The 17,452-nt window shown below is 49.0% G+C and overlaps 1 protein-coding gene across 5 annotated transcripts in view; it reads right to left on the bottom strand.

Annotated features, from left to right (window-relative positions):
• The window catches only part of kidins220a (kinase D-interacting substrate 220a), a 49,356-nt gene that overhangs the window by 17,694 nt on the left and 14,210 nt on the right, over nucleotides 1-17,452 (bottom strand). For all 5 annotated transcript variants that reach the window (XM_076299504.1, XM_076299507.1, XM_076299508.1 and 2 more), the window contains exons 18-22: nucleotides 16,304-16,444; nucleotides 14,134-14,371; nucleotides 12,845-12,969; nucleotides 10,502-10,646; nucleotides 10,022-10,184 (exon numbers count right to left, since the gene is read on the bottom strand). In XM_076299504.1, coding sequence (XP_076155619.1) covers nucleotides 10,022-10,184; nucleotides 10,502-10,646; nucleotides 12,845-12,969; nucleotides 14,134-14,371; nucleotides 16,304-16,444 — 812 coding nt within the window. The remainder of the gene's footprint in view (nucleotides 1-10,021; nucleotides 10,185-10,501; nucleotides 10,647-12,844; nucleotides 12,970-14,133; nucleotides 14,372-16,303; nucleotides 16,445-17,452) is intronic.

The raw sequence follows: 17,452 nt of genomic DNA, 5'->3' as shown, positions 1-17,452 counted from the left end.
CACTGGACCGGGGTAGCTGAGCAGTAATGGGAATAGGCACCTCAGACATAACAAACAGTCAGGGGTGATGCGTGATGCATGGCACGACTGACACTGTAGGTGTAGTCAAACAAGCCAGCACATTTCCTCAGACCACAGGACAGGCTGGAGGAGACTCAGGAACTGGTTGGCCCTCTCCAGGTAAATAAAAGTCGACACTTGAGGAAATGAATCGAGAAAACACGTAGGTGGGGCATCCGGCCGATCTGTACCACGTTGGGACCGTCCATTCCGCAGTCAGGCAGTTGCAAGAGATGTCTCGGGGGAACAGACGGAGACGGAGACAGAGACAGACAGAGAAGGGGAGAAATAGAAAGAGAGAGAGGAGGAGGAGGAGGAGGAGGAGGAAGTGTACGAGGCCTGACTCACGTATCCTGTCAGATACGAACTCAACTGAACTCAAAAGACAAATTTCGCTACAGGTTCTTCCCACAAAACTCCTCTAAAGAAACGACACACATTGGTGACTGAGCTTTTACTAGTGAAAGTGTCCAACATTCATTCTCAAACAACAGCTGCCACCACTGCCTGACATAACCCAGCTAGGCTAGACCTTTTGTCCACTTCCGTTCAATTGTTACATATCTCTCTCTCTCCCTCCCTCCTTCCCCCTCCCTCCCGCTCCTCTTCCCTTTCTCTGTGGTGTTCTCTTGTTCTTTATCCTCCACCCATAGAGCCTTGTGCCACTTTGACCTCTGGTGACCTCCGTAGTCGCCTGTATTCTAGTAAGTTCCGCGGTGCGTCCGGCTGCCGGGGGGCGACTGACAGGATGATGAGCTCCAGTGTGCCTTTGAAAAGGTCATCGCCGACCCCGCGCCGCCCCACCAGGCTATTTATACCACCTCAACCTTTTACCATGCACACCGCGCCCAACAATGACCACAGATACTGGGAAACGCCACCCCCACACACACACACACAGAAATACAGACTGATACACACAGAAATACACACACAGACATTGAAATGTAGACACTATTCCAGCACATCTGCTCTGAAACCACAAAAAGATGCACACAAAGACTTTCATGGTTGTCCCTAAGACATGTCAGATAGAGACTGAAAACACACTGCATGGTGTGGACACGGACACACACACACACACACACACACACACACACACACACACACACACACACACACACACACACACACACACACACACACACACACACACACACACACACACACACACACACACACACACACACACACACACACACACACACACACACACACACACACACACACACACACACACACACACACACACACACACACACGAATCATGGTCAAATAATATGTATACCAACTGAGTGCATTGAGTTAACTTGGTGGCATACCAAAATTAGTTAATTAAGATGTTCATTATGCCAAAATGCACCATATAAATTAATACCATTATTACATGCCTTGATATTACTGGGTTTTATAATCCATTAGGGAATGTTAATCACATTTTTCCAAACGAGGGAAACTGCCTCAAAAAGACTCATTTGATTCTGAATGAATAACATTTCAATCTCTTTTGTTTTGCAGTGAAACTTAAAAACAGCATGTGTCTGATCTTGCTTCAAATCTTTTAATCCCCTCTGTACTAGAGAGAGAGGGAGAGAAAAAGAGGGAGGGGGAGAGAGAGAGAGAGTTCTTGAAGCAAGATCGGCAAAACATGGAACAAGGACTATTGCATGCCCTTTGTCCAGCCCCCAAAATGTGATTACTGGGGCCATGTCAGTTGCTGAGATTTGCCACCCAGGTATAGACCTACACCCACAGTGCAAATGAACTGAAACAGGTCTGAAAACAGAGAAAGAACTGACCTCGCATCGTCGCTGGGCGTCGTTTTCCTCTTATAGTGTTTCGCCTTTCAGAGTAACGGAACTCCTTCGCCTATTGTTTCAATTAATTTATATAAAGTATGATGTGAATATTGTGTATTTATAATAACCGCTATTAACTGGACGGTACAATGCATTACCTGCACTGACCTGATGGTGGAGGAGCTCATCTAAACTCAGCAGAGCAGGTCCATGGTCTTAAGTCAGCTGTGGATGGCACCTTCTGCTATATAGCTGCTTGTGTGCTATGTCAAATTCACCCTGCTTATCATTAGATCGTCTACATACAGCGCCCTCACAGGCCCAGGGTACAGGCTGCAGGAAACATTTGGAGACCTCGAGCACCCAGAAGGACATGAAAAAACGGCAGAAAAAAAGGAGGAATCACACCATCATAACGACATTCGATCAGCTCCCTTTCTCTCCTTGTCGCTCTGCCACCCCGGGTTTCTCATTCTCTCCTCCAGACGTCCTTCTGTTGGCCTGTCGGCCTCCCTCTCTCTCTCCATCTCGCTCTCTCACTCTCTCTCTCTCCTCGCGCCCTTCCCCTTCTGTGCCGTCTTATCCATCTGGAGGTCACGCTGTTTGTCACGGACACTGTGTGCACCCAATAAAGCCCTGCCCGTCCTCGATAGCCCCAGTTCTATTGGGAAATAGATGGGTTTCCAGGCGCCTTATCACTCCAAGGGCTTTAGGGGGGACTTGCCGCACAAATAAAAGGCTGCAGGCTATTAAATTACAAGTTTACTCCTGCTACCAAACAGCTCGAGAAGGGACCGGTCGGCCAGGCAACAATAGCCTGCCTCTTAAGAGAGAGAATTGAGAGAGGGGGGGTACGGTGAAAAAATATAAACATCTCGGTTGTTAGCTGGTGGCAGATTTCACAGACAAACTTAGCTACGTGACGGAACTGCTCATGAACGCCGCAATGGAGCGCGAGAGGGAGGGGGAAGAAGAAAGAGTCATGAAACAAGGGTGCCAAAGTTCAAAAGTATTTAGCACTTGGCAAAGGGAGGGGGGGAGGGGGGGAAACGACATTGTCGCTCCCGCTCTGAAGAGCATTATTCAAGAGCTTATTAAGACTACATCACAAAAGAGAACCAGACAAAAAACGCGGCGCACAAAAAAGCTTTCATCTCCACCCACCAAAAAAATGTAATTGCTACCAAATTACTATAAATTGTACCAATTAAAGTAATCCTGAATGAGCCGTGTGTCATCTTAATGTTTCAGTACTTAGCAGAAGAGTCCTCCTAATTAGCTGCAATTGCCTCAAAAAAAGGGGGAAAAAATGCATTCATTTCAGTGTCATTAGCAAGAAGTTTCCAGCGTCGGGAGAAAACGACGGCAAAGCCCGTTTCAGACGGGCCTCTGTGAGAAACGGATTGTTTCCGGGGAGATGAATAGAGGAGCTGCTGATAATGACAGAGGGCATTGTGGGAGACGAGAGCCCACTGCCGAGGGAGACGCGGGGAGGAGGCCAGGGGAGCCCTGATGGGGATGATTCCTCCTCAGCGTGCGGTTGGAGGAGAGCTAGAGCCATTAGTGTCTTTAGAGAGTCAGGCAAAAGACAGGCAGAGGTTTGGAGGAGGAGGAGGAGGAAGAGGAGGACGATGATGAGGTGTGGAGGGTTTGTGCCTCCTTTGCTTATCTTATTTTGTGTTACATCACATGACCAGTACTGCACTCTATACTTGTATCCTGGCCCATCTCAATTGAAAGTATTAGAGCTCTTGAGTTGACCAGTACAAGATGGAGGTATGGAGGGAGAGAAGGGATTCTGTACCATGTTCTCTTCTCTCCATCTTTTTTTCTGCCAACCTCTTTCTCTGGCAACAGTATCACGGTCCTGGAGCTGACCAATGCTGTGGAGAACAGAGCGTCCAGAGCCTGAGGCCAGGACTGCGGCCTGAGAGGAGGAGATGAGGGGGTGGAGGTGACGCCTCTCACACTCTCTCGCACTCTTGTTTTCTGTGCTAGATGCTGCTTCCTGTTTTCAAGTGCAAGGCGGACCCCCCCTCTCTCGCCCTCTATCTAATTAATTAAAGTGGGTCCTGCTGGAGTGGAATATGGTATGTGTGTATGTGTGTGTGTGTGTGTGTGTGTGTGTGTGTGTGTGTGTGTGTGTGCTTGTGAATGCACACACTTCAGCTTTTGTATGTGTAGTAGTTGGGTTGTGTAGTATGTGTTTGTTGGTGAGAGTGTGTTTATCTGTGTGTCGGTGTGTTGTTGTGTGTCTGTGTGTGTGTGTGTGTGAGGTGTTAGCGGTGCTCTGGTGCAGGTTTTGGCCAGGCTGGGCGCTGGCACCGGCCGGGGCACCAGATGCCCGAGCAGCACTGGCTCGGCAGGCCGCGCCACTCCTGCACGCTAAAAGCGGAGCGCGGGCACCCGAAATAACCTCCCCGGGGACCTGACTCCACTCGAAACTTACCCACGGATCACGGCCGCCAGCAGCCAGAAATCTGCCCTCACCCCACCCCACCCCCACCCCCCACCCTGCCTCTCCTGCCCTCGTCCTCTCCTCTCCTCCCCGCTCGGCCTGCTAATGTGCTCTGCTTATGGGCTTCCGCCGCCTGCTACCCCAGTCTGACCAGTCCACTCTCAAAGTAGAGCTCAACGGAGATATTCTTAGGGTCTTTTTTCTCTCTCGCTCTCCCTATCTTTTTTTTTTTTTAAGAGCGATAACCACGAGATGCGAGTCACGACTTCTTGTTTTTTTCCGGAGCAGGAGATTGATTGAGACATTTTCACATGGAGGTGGTTCTTTAAACAAAACCAAAAGGAAAACAAACGTTCAAACTAAATAGATGGGAGTAAAACGAGCGCCGAATGCAGAAGTGAAATGAAGGAAAGTGGGGAAATACAACACGGTCGACGCATCCACATTTTTAGAGTTTTATTAAAGTTCTTGTTTTGTTTGCTTGTTGCCGTTAGCAGCCTTGATCCATAAATACAGAGTCGGTCGGACGAACACACGCTGTTTGTTTTGGTTTTAATTTGTCTAAGTGCATTCAGAGCTCAGGGCGCTTGGGCAAGACTGGCGTGGCTAAGTGACAAGTGATTTGTCATCTCACTTCCCACTGCGGAGAAGGAGGAGGAAGAGGAGGAGGAAGACGATGAAGATGATGAGGAAGAGGAGGCGGAGGAGGGGTGGAGCGTGTTAGTAAGGACTGGGCCACCCTGTCAACGGAGGACACTGCCACCTTTGTGCTCAATGTTAACGTGCACCCCACACACACACACACACCAGATGAACACACGCACACATACGCACACACACACACACACACACACACACACACACACCAGATGAACACACACCCGCACCACAGTCACACACACAGTCACACACACACTCTCACACAATCACACACCAGATGAACACACACACGCACACAGTCACGCACACAGTCACACACACAGTCACACACACAGTCACACACACAATCTCACACACAATGGCTTCACAGGCTCACTGTTAATCATTGTGAAATTATTAAGAGGCTGATGTTATTAGCAGCTTAGGGCACATTCTGCGGATGATTAAAATGAGGTGAACTTTTCTCCTACTTTCTCTGGATTGGACTTTTGAGTTAATCTTCAGATGAGAAGTGCAGAAATGAGGACTGGGTTCTTTCACTAAGGAAAAGAGGATCTAGTGGTCCACGGTTGGCATCGGTGGAGTCGGGGGGGAAAGGAACACAGGCTTTTACTCCTTTTCTATGCTGTGCTGTTGGTTACTCATATGGACGGTGTCTAGCCAACAGCAGGTCCAGCATCCTCTCAACACCCCCGCAGCAACAATGACGCTGGCGAAGCGCATACACACGTCAGGCTTCCTTCACACAGATTAACGACATCGATGACAGTCACGACGCAAACATCTGCTGGCTAGTAGTGGCCAAGAGCTCCCCCCACACACACCAACACATACACACACTCCTCAAACAGCACACTACCATCACCCTCCAGCATGGGGACAGTCTTCGACCAAGCCAGACACACAGACACACAGACACACAGACACACACACACACACACACACACACTCATTACCACTGCTAAAGCAAGAGATAGCTAGAGACAGTAAGAGGGGAAAACCAGACGTTCCAGAAACACAGAATGACAGAAACAAACGCAGAATCCCACAATGTGGGCTGAAAGAGAGCAAAAGACATTCTAAAACCCAGTGAAGCTCCCTCCCTCTCTCTCTCTTCCTCCTTCTTCTGCCAGGCCACTGTGGATACCAGGGCCAGGGTTGAGTGCGTTCGTGACTGATATTCCCTGAGACAGCTGACCTATGGGGAAAGGGAGGTGGAGGGGGAGGGGGGGGAGGGGGGGTTGAGGCTGAGTCAGTGTGCCGGCTGACCTGCGAGGGGGGCTGACTCAGTCTCGGCGGCCGCGGGCACTGACGTGTCCCTGCTCCAGGCCGTGCCACAGCCACCACCACGACCGCCCGCCGCCACTACAGCCCCAGCATAAAGCAGCCTGTGTGTGAGCGGCCCATCAATCTCCCCACAGCCGCCTGGGTCATGGGACACAGCAAGGCCACCAAGAGGGTGGGAAGAGAGGGAGAGAGAGAGTGAGGGAGAGAGAGAGAGAAAGAGAGTGTTGTAAGCGTGTGTGCATGTGAATGTTTGTGAGTGTGAGTCAGTGTATTTGAGCATATGTCTAGTTTTGAGGGTATGTTAATGAGGAAGTGAGCGTGTTTACATATTTGAGTGTGTGTGTGTGTGTGTGTGTGTGTGTGTGTGTGTGTGTGTGTGTGTGTGTGTGTGGGCTGTTTCCAGGCCAGGTGCCCTTGCTTCCCATCCCTGCGGGGTGACGTGCTCCTGAGGAGTGAGCACAGAGCAGACATCAGCCCTTCGGCTGGAGCCCTGCGCTGCCGTGACTCAGACTCGCTCGCCGCTGAAACGGGCAAGCGCTGCTCAGATGACCAACGCCGACAAATATATAAAGAGAAAAAAAGGACTTAATAGAATAGTGCAGGCGAGAGATCCACTACAGACGTATCGCTACAGATCTCAGCAGATATCAAAGGCTTTGAAGTGTCCGAGGTTCGGCCCCGCACCCCCCCCCCGGATAAAGTGGAGAGGGAATGACAAAGAGGGGGCAGGAAAGGCTTGACTGGCCTTAACACCACTCGCTGACGAGATGAAACAGAAGATGAAATCGTGACGGAGAATGGGGGGGGGGGGGGGGTGTGGTCTCCTGGGACGATAGGCAGGCGGGTGAAGCCGAGCGCTAAAGGGCACAGCTAAAGGACAGCGAGATAGAGAGACAGGTACAGAGAGAGAGAGAGATGAAGAGAGAGAGAGAGAGAGAGAGGAGGATGGAGAGATGAGAGACAGTGATAAGACAAACGAAGAGAAGACAGACACTGACTGACTATCAGGTAAGAGACAGTGTGCAACAGAGAAAGGGAGATAGAGAGAATAAAGGTAGAGAAGAAGAACAAGAGCAGAGCGGGCAGTGGGGGCGAGGTGGCCCTGGCGGAGCCTGGCCTGTGACACAAAGTAGCAATGACAGTGTCCAGGCCTCAGGGGCTGGGGGTGGCTCTCTCTCTCTCTCTCTCTCTCTCTCTCTCTGTCTCTCTCTCTCTTGCTCCTTCACGCTGCTGTGGTGTGACAGAGAGCAACCTTTAAAGGCCAAATGCTCATGCACAGCAACTCGTGCCCCCATGGCCCTGTCTGCCACATACACACTCACATGCATGAGGAACACTCACTCACACACACACGCGCGCACCCCGATGGGCCTGTCTGCCTCACACACACACACACACACCCCTATGGCCCTGCCTGCCACACACACACACACACACACTTACATGCATGAGGAACACACTCACAGACACACATACACACACACACACACACACACCACACGCCCCCCTATGGCCCTGTCTGCCACACACACACACACTAACATGCATGAGGAACACACTCATAGATACACACTCACACACACACACACGCATGAGGAACCCACTCACACAATCATGAGAAAAGACACAGCAACAAATACAAAAACACATATACACAAACACACAAGACATACATTTACATAAACACTACACACACCTACACACACACCTACACACACACACACACACACACACACACACACACACACACACACGGCCCTGCCTGCCACACACACACTTACATGCATGAGGAACACACTCAAAGACACACACACACACACACACACACACACACACACACACACACACACACACCCCACTATGGCCCTGTCTGCCACACACACACACACTAACATGCATGAGGAACACACTCATAGATACACACTCACACACACACACACACACACACACACACACACGCATGAGGAACCCACTCACACAATCATGAGAAAAGACACAGCAACAAATACAAAAACACATATACACAAACACACAAGACATACATTTACATAAACACTACACACACCTACACACACACCTACACACACACACACACACACACACACACACACACCTATGGCCCTGCCTGCCACACACACACTTACATGCATGAGGAACACACTCAAAGACACACACACACACACACACACACACACACACACACACACACACACACACACACACCCCACGCCCCCCTATGGCCCTGTCTGCCACACACACACACTAACATGCATGAGGAACACACTCATACAGTAGATACACACACACACACACACACACACACACGCATGAGGAACCCACTCACACAATCATGAGAAAAGACACAGCAACAAATACAAAAACACATATACACAAACACACAAGACATACACTCACATAAACACTACACACACACACACACACACACACACACACACAAGCCTACATGCATGAACACACACACACAAAGCCTACACGCATGAACACACATTTAAACACTCCATCATGACCCCACACACTATTAGTACAAACACATGACATGCATATTAATAACCAACTATATGCATACACACACATAAAACACACAGTGTGTTTTCCAACATGTAGGCACTCGACAATTATATAACACATATGCAACTCTCTCTCGTACACACACACGCGTGTGGTACCCACGCTATTCCCATACTTCCCAGTTCAAACACAGCCTTTCTGACTCCAGCCAAGAGGACCCCGATGACTCATGTATCAAGAGCGGGGCCGATAATCCCCGAGGAATCTCACACCAGCTCCAATAAATAAACAAATCATAAATCAGCCACTGAGGCAGGGACCCACATCAGTGGAGTGGAGGAGAGGAGAAGAGGAGAGGAGGAGGCGACAGCAACATGGTGCTAGGAGAGGCAGATGCATGGTGGGTAAATGGAGCATCAATAATGTAGCGCAGGAGAGCAGAAACACGGGCGAGAGCCCGATCAATCCTGGCTGCGTGGCTGTGCCGTTTCAGACCACCACGAGCCAGAGGTGTGTGTGTGTGTGTGTGTGTGTGTGTGTGTGTGACCACACGCGTGCTGCTGCTGAACATGGCTGCGGGGCGAAGATGCAGGACCGCAGCACAGGACTGGTCAAGGGACGGGCGAGATGGAGGGGATCTACTGCCACCTACAGGAGCCGAGGCTCTTCGCACGTGTTTGTTTGAGAGGGTTAGTCATGTAATAACCCTAACATTCCAGCCTACTTGGTTGTGCTACTGACACAGCCATTAGGCAAAGCCTGTAGTAAACAGTCAAGGGGTAATGGACTGACAGGGTGGAAACTGATGTGACATGTACACATAACGCTTACCAAGAACCAGGGAGAGACAACTATGGTTGTCACTGGGCTTCCTGATGGGTTTGTGTGTATGGGTGTGTATGTTTATTTGAAAAGTACTGTATGTGGTTACTGTATGTGAGAGAATGCACTGTTGTTAGTGTTGTACAATACACTGAAAAGCCATTCTGGGTTGTTGAGCAACATGCACATGATCTGATCTGACTTTGTGTGTGTGTGTTCAGTGTAACTCCCAGCAGTGTTAATGCGGTCATTGCACTTTGGTCTTTCAATACACCTGTATTTTAACCCTGCATGGTAAGGTACGGTGTGTGTGTGTGGTGTGTGTGTGTGTGTGTGTGTGTGTGTGTGTGTGTGTGTGTGCGCATGTGTGTGTACACACTATGTGTATTTGCATGTCACCACTGACCTTTCATAGACGGTCTTGAGTGTGACCTGGTCAAACACGCCGTCCGTTTCCTCCAGGAACAGGATGAGCCAGGACGTGCGGTAGGGCCACTCCTCAGTCAGGTTGATCCATGACGCCAGCCGGTCCCAGTTGAACACGATCTGATTGGCTCTCAAGAGACGTCCTGTTCATCATGGACCAGCGAACAAAGTTAAGGTTAGTGGTTTCTTCAACTAGTCTACAAGGACCTTCCATGCCTGTGTTAATTGTTTTAATCAGGCACTGAGACAGACAACAAAGTCATATCTCATGCCAAGAAAGGTCAAACATAATCAGCCGGGAAAAGCAGGATGTGATGATAGAAATCCCTCAAGGCCAGGCTGAGGTCCTCTGCAGATGATGTTATATCAACCTTAGTAAGTCTACCATGAAGCCAAAGCGAATTGTCTGGGGTGAAACTGGTGTGGTTAGACACAAAATGGCTGCCATTACTGTAGGTACCTGTGACTGATACAATGTTGAGAAGTCTTCTCATGGTCTGAGGGCTGATGTCACTGAACCAGTCCTCAGTTACCAGCAGCTTGGTCAGGTCGAAGGACAGCTGACGTGTGAGGGAGCGCTGCATCTGTCTCCTGCGGTATGTGTCCTATAACACACACACACACGCACACACACGCACACACACACACACACACACACACACACACAGACAGTTTAAAACAATGTTCTCGCTGGGAAGGATAAAGATAAGAGGAACCAAAGGACTTGCTTATCACAATCCTCCAGGTAATTGTGGGGAATAGGGAACAGGCTGTGTTAATGGTGTGTGTCAGCTTTTTGTTTCAAAGGAAATTCTGATAAACCAATTATCTTGAACTGCATTTTTTTTATGCTATAATCAGTTTGAACAGTAAAAACGACATCATCAGTAAAAACGACATCTAATTCTCCAAACTTGGAAAAGGCCCCCTAATATTTTCCAAAAATGCTGGATACCAGCTTTTTCTCGTGACATTTGGCGGAAGCGTTCACAAACCATCTTGTGACACGGCCACCCGTGACCCATGTGATGGGCGGAGGGTGGAGTGGTGGTCCGCTGTGTGACCTCTGTGACTCGCTTCCACTTCCTGTTACCAGGCTCGACCCCGGGCCCCCTGTTCCCATCACTCCCTCACACACAAGCTCTCTTTTACTGACCAATTAGCTGACCAGATGACCTACGGAGTGTGCAAGGGAGAGAGAGACATTGCTGGGGGTATGTCCAAGGCCTACACACACACACACACACACACACACTGCCGTCTCGGAGAAAGTCCTGGCTAGGACTCGAACACCTCTGGCGGTGACAACGCACATTCCCTGGCTTCCAGACTTCCCGATTGGACCAGTGAAGCCTGACGCCGTTAAGCACTCAACTCCGACCTTCACATTTTCCCAACACTACTTAATAACGCAGGCTCTGGAACACTTACGGGGTGTTGAGTTAAAGCTAAAGCGCTGCAAATGATATCTAAACAGCCTCCGCCTGTTACCGTGTTCAAATTACGCCCCTGCAGAAGGGCCTTCCGTCCAAGCATGCCACAGTATCGCTTTTGTTTTACGGACGTCCAGCAACTGCCTCGTCATTAGCGAGCCCTTCACTCCTCTTCCTTGAAGGTGACCCCTTCGCCGGGAGGCCTATGTGAGCAGCACGTGTGCGGAATGGGTGCCAAGAATGGTCGAGGTTCGAACACGACGCAGGGACAGTAAAAGTGAGCCGGATCACAAGACAACAACCCCCCCCCCCCCACCGTGGCAGGGCACCAGGCTGCCTGTGAACTCTCCCTAATGCCTGCCTTGTGACTGCATGGCTCTGGGGGAGTGTACAGTCACTAAGAAAGTGAGAGCCGGCTCCACACAAGGGTGGCCCCTGCTTTCATCGTCTGGAGAGAAATCCGAGGACCGCTCCGAAGACAGCTCCCGTTGCGTGCATTGGTGCCCAGAACAAGATGGCAATTAAGGAAGAGGGGTAGTTGAGGGTAGTTCATTAGCACCCTGTATGTGACTGGGGCTTCTGGCAATTGTGTGTTGGGGCGGAAGGCAAAAAACAATGACATGGTAAGTTCCAGTAAGACCACTGGTTAGAAAGCTGTTTTTAATTCTCCAGAGTGTATGATTTCACTGGAATGCTTTGGGTGGAGAAGCCTAGCCCAGGCTTCTGCAGCGCGATGTGGTAAAAGAAAGCCTCATCTCATTTCCAGCAAATGGAGTCTTTACTAAGACGTTTGGAGCATTGTATGCAAATTGATCTTCACAAACAACAGACGAGGCAGTGCGAGAGTGGCCGCCAGGCGCCAACAGAGGACTACTGAGAACCAGAAAACAAAACGCAAACAAGACGCAAACAAGAGTGTCTTAGCATCTACCCCCCAAAAGAGGGCCACATAAGGAGGCAGATAAATCAGCAACACAAACAAACAGTCCTTTGCGGGGGGGTGGAGAGGGGTTAGGGTTGGGCGGGGGGGGGGGGGCTGGGGGGGCAAAACCACTTAGCCTCCCGCGAGCTTCTCCAGTGCCAGCGTTTTGTCACCGAGACCCACTGCAGCTACACCCTGTCATTAGGCAATGGCAGCGCAGCAGGAAGGATAAACAGACATTAAATCAATTACAGCCGCTCCTCGGCGACAGAGCCTCGCTCCACCAAGCCAGCCTCAGACACACACACACACACACACACAGCAGTGTACTGTACAGACTGGAGGAATACAGATGTTGATGCACACACACACACAGTCCTCCGTCTAGGACCAGCTGTGTGGTGGGCATGCTATGCCCAAAGAATGGGTGGGGGTTTGGAGTACCTACCCTGGTGGCGGTGGGTGGTGTGGGGATCTGAGAGTGCCTCCCCTTGCGGTTCAGTGCTGTCCGGCTGCCCATCTTGGCTTGATCTTGACCCAGACTGTTCTTCCTGTCCATCTCCTCATGCCAGACTGAGGAGGAACACAGAAAAAGACATGAGCACACTGGAAACACACTTACTAAGAACCCTCTCCAGAAAGTTACATACGACGTCCCGAGAACCCTGGAGATCAGCTCTTGAGCTAGTTCCTCATGGAAAGGGGTAAGACCTTGTATTTTATTGACCATATGAGAGACTAGAACAACAGACAATAAAAAAAATGAAAAACAGAGCCATCAATCTGCAGTACATGTGAAGCCATGCTTGTCATTAGGAGATTCCAAGGCCTCTTTTATATTGACCAAGGCTCCAGGCCATGATAGAGATTCATTTCTCGAACATGCTCCTTTGGCAGAGAGTTCCAGCTCAGCTGCACAAAGCACTAACAGATTAATGCAAGTCACTGTAGTTGACAAGAGATGGAACCACATTTAAAAAGGTACACTTTGTCATCAGAATATAACTGCAGTTCTGTTTAAATTCAGCTAGCTTCTCTTCATGTTCCTCAAGCTGTCCAGCTAGTGTGTTAAAAGCTCAGTTCAGACCAGGTCACAAACTACTCCAGCCATTTGATGATTTGGCTGTTGAACCAGCAGCCTCTCGTTAGAATAAACCTTTCACCTTTCACACAGAGTCTCTGGCTGTGTCTCAGATGGCGTACTTCTGCACTTACAATACCGAATTTGAGGGCATGAGTTCATTCACATTGAAAATTCCGACTACACGAAGTGCCCTGCTAGTCCCCGGATGGTGCACTCATAACACTGAAAATGTTGAGTGTTGAACGGTGGACACTTTTTTGTCCTCTTGGCAACATGGTGGAAGTGGAGGGAGCATTTTCAAACTTGTGATAATCACGGTTGAGAGCTTTGGAGCAGCAGCAGTGTAAAACGTTTTACAGATGTACAAGCAAGTCAGAACATAAACTGTTCACGTTTTGACACAGTACGACAATGTCACTGTCGAATAGAGGACACTAATAAAGTTATATTTAAACATTGCGATCGTCATTCCATTAAGTGCGCGGAGTTGGTGTTCGATTTAAGACGACACTACTCTGTTGAAATGTACACACTCCACGAGTAAGCACACAGTGCACTGCATTATAGTGTACTGACGGAAGTACGCCATCTGAGACAGAGTGTAATTCACAAGTGATCTCAGTATGGGTGAGACCTTGTGGAGGGGAGCGTACCATCTGCGTTGGCCATGTCTCCGTTGGTCGGCGCGGCCATGCAGATCTTCCTGGCGGTGTTGATGCCGCGGCTGTTCAGGAAGACAGGCAGGTGCACGATGTTGCGCATGTAGTCGTGCCCGTTGATGTTAGAGTCGCGCAGCACACTATTCAGGTTCTGGTTGATGGCCTTGATGATGATGTGCGGGTCGCTGGCAAAGATGGAGATGAAGGGGCCCTTGGAGAACAGCACCCTCACCTGAAGTGGAGGAGGAAGTACAGGAGCAGGGGGGCCAATCAGGGACACCACCATAAGCCTTTATATGCCACAGCAGGTTAGAAACGTGACATCTCATTTCATCCAATCTTTTAAAAACACAAAATCTTACTTTAGCACTGATCAGGGTGAACAAAATAAATGATACACAAAATGCTTTCAAATTTAATGGAGAGCCATTGACAGGGTGACAGAAGGAGCTGGACTGAACTAAACATGGTCACCTCATTATACAGCATCAACGTAAACCGTAAATCTTCCATGTGCTTTAGAACACTATGAGAGTCATGACAAACACGCATCCTTCAACAGCTCATCACAGCCTCATTTGAGCCCTGCATTCAGTGTAGCCATCACGTGCAGTTTTGCAAAATACCTTGCTGTAGCTGAACAGAACAAGGATGGCTTATGCGAGATATCGAAAATCATGTCAGACTGAGTCATCAGTTGAACCTCATTCATCAAACCATTTAACTTCTTAACCAAGGTCAACTGCTGCCGATGACTAGATTCGTCTGATACAGAAGAGGCCTGTGGATGAACTACCCCAGATGTAATCTACGTGGTTACGCAATGACCGCAGGAAGGTCCAGCCGTCTAAGTGTTTCTTCACTGTAGAGAATTACAGAGGCATGGGTGCTTGTGTTGCTTGCGTGAGCTCCTTCAGTGTTATGAGAGTTGGGGTCATCTGCTGCATTAAGTTCCGCACACACTTGCCGGGACTTTCCAACCAGCGAGGATGGTGTGCTGGTCTCCTTGTCACAGGACACTGATTTGTCTCTCTCTTAACAGCTCACTGTCTCTGAGAACAGCACAGCGCTGTCCGCAGCCAAAGGGCCGGCTCGCGCTGCAGTCGTCGTGGGCGTAATTTGGTTATACCTCCACTTTCTTTTTTTTTTTTATTACCCACCATGCCAAGCCATCCCAACCACCCACCTGCATCCTTTCATCCTATTCTCCTGCTTCTTGTGTTTCTGCCCTCTGCCTTACATTCCGCCTGTTATAGAAACTCCCGGTGCTAAACAAGTGGAAAAATGTTTGGTTTGCGGGGAGATTCAATTTTCGTAATTCCTATCAAAAACGGAGACAAAAAGCTCAGAATTTAAGAAGGACATGACTAATTGCTCCTACAAAGGATGCTTTCACGAGCACTCGCTGGCATGCCCACTCCACCCCCCCCCCCCACCCCCCAAGTCTGAAGATTTCATTTGCACACAGTGAGCTGCCAACTCCTAGGGATTATGGTCCTAAATAATAACATTTGGCTCAAGGAAATTCTATTACTCTGGCTTGGGGGGAGAAAGAAGACGGAATTTGAACTTTCTGGAGGAGGCTTGGCTGCTAGGAAAGAGAGTGGGGTGGGGTGTGTGTGTGTGTGTGTGTGTGTGTGTGTGTGTGTGTGGGGGGGGGGGTACTCTGATAGCTACTGTATGTTCTTTGTGCCCTGAAGCAAGCCCTCTGAGATGCGTAATCAATGTGCTTCTTGTCTGGCCGTTTTGTATCGGGAGGGACTTTTTTTCACACGTGGCTAACTCCATTAAGCCCCTCGGTGATAAGGAATGGGAGGTAAGTGATTTGTGGAGCTGCTGCGGGTGTACATGCCCTCTTCCCCCCCCCCTTCCCATCCCAGCACAGAAACATCATTTCCTGCTGAATCGGAGCAAATAAGCAGACCCAGCTTGTGTTTAATAGGATTACACTGATATGTTTGCTGAATAAATATCTATATACTCGAGCCTGTTTTCTCTCCCATTATCTGCACCAGCGACAGTGGTGAAAACAAGAGTTGGGGGCATCAGGTTGGGGAACTATGCCAAAAAGAGCCAATACGTAGCTATAAACAAGCAAAGATATGTTCATCTCTCTCTGGTACATCAACATCCTCACACACACACACACACACACACTTCGTACCGTGTCCAGCATCAGTAGCACTTTGTCCTGCTCGCAGGAGTCCAGGCCGTCGATGATGACCACCAGGCGGGTCTGGTTCTGGGTGAAGCCGTCAATGGCCTTGGCCATCTTGGCCATGAGCTCCACCTCACACTTCAGCACCTGTCAAACACAGCACATCACAAAACATGAACCACTAACCCACCCAACCTACTACCTATTACCCACCTGAGCTTCCAAACTCATCTGTATGCATGTGTCTGCACCGTCCTTCATGAAAGTTAGACAGTCATTGTTCGCAAACTTGTAGCATTTGATCGTGTGCACGTGTGAGTGTACCGTACATTTGTCTTAATGTCATTTAATACATGCATTTGTGAACACAGTGGTGCATGTGTGATTATTAGGTATGAGCTACACCAGGCGCGTAACTGAAGCATTCCGTTCGCGTTGCGTCTGCTGCAACAATTAGCTTCCATTATAATCAATGGAAGTAGCTACACCAGACGTGACAGTGGGGCGTACGTTCGAAAAAATTGACCGTTCATCTAAAATGGATTTTACGCGTCGCGAACGGAACACTTCAGTTACGCGCCTGGTGTAGCTCATACCTTAGTAGTATAGCTGCCCCCCCTTCATAAAACCCTTCAACCTCTACACAAAAGCATGTACATTGTATTAGGGATCGACCGATATGTTTTTTTCAGGGCCGATACCGATATCAATTATTAACAAAACAGGAGGCCGATAACCGATATGTAAAACCGATATGTCAGTTGTCAAAAAGGGGGGTAGATAGTAAAGGCTATATGCTGCAAAACTTTAATTAAAAATAATTTAATTATGCAAACTTTTCTTTCTTCTTTTGATACACAATTGTCTATCAACTTGCATCACTTTGCAAGTGTAAATCCTGTGTATCATGTTAATCCAAGAGCTGAGTGATAGCAATTATTTTCATAGAGTAGGCCTGCACAATGGGCTATGTGCTTGTTAAGGGACCTGTCACAAAGAGGATGCTTTGCCATCGTGTGTGTGAGTGCACGAGAGAGGGAGGGAGAGAAGCATGCGTGATGGCAAGTGTTACGGTTGAATAGTTTAACAAAACAGTTTTAAAATAGTTCTTAGGCTATTTAAGCATGCAATTTGTGTCCATGTGTAGGCTATAAG

This window comes from Alosa pseudoharengus, unplaced genomic scaffold (assembly GCF_046254945.1).
Source record: "Alosa pseudoharengus isolate Yale_2024_CS ecotype anadromous, Long Island Sound unplaced genomic scaffold, YU_APseudo_1.1 YU_APseudo_1.1_scf_22, whole genome shotgun sequence".
In the NCBI taxonomy this organism is placed as follows: Eukaryota; Metazoa; Chordata; class Actinopteri; order Clupeiformes; family Clupeidae; genus Alosa; species Alosa pseudoharengus.
Note: the sequence above shows the minus strand (reverse complement) of the source record. Positions and strands in the feature narration are given on the sequence as shown.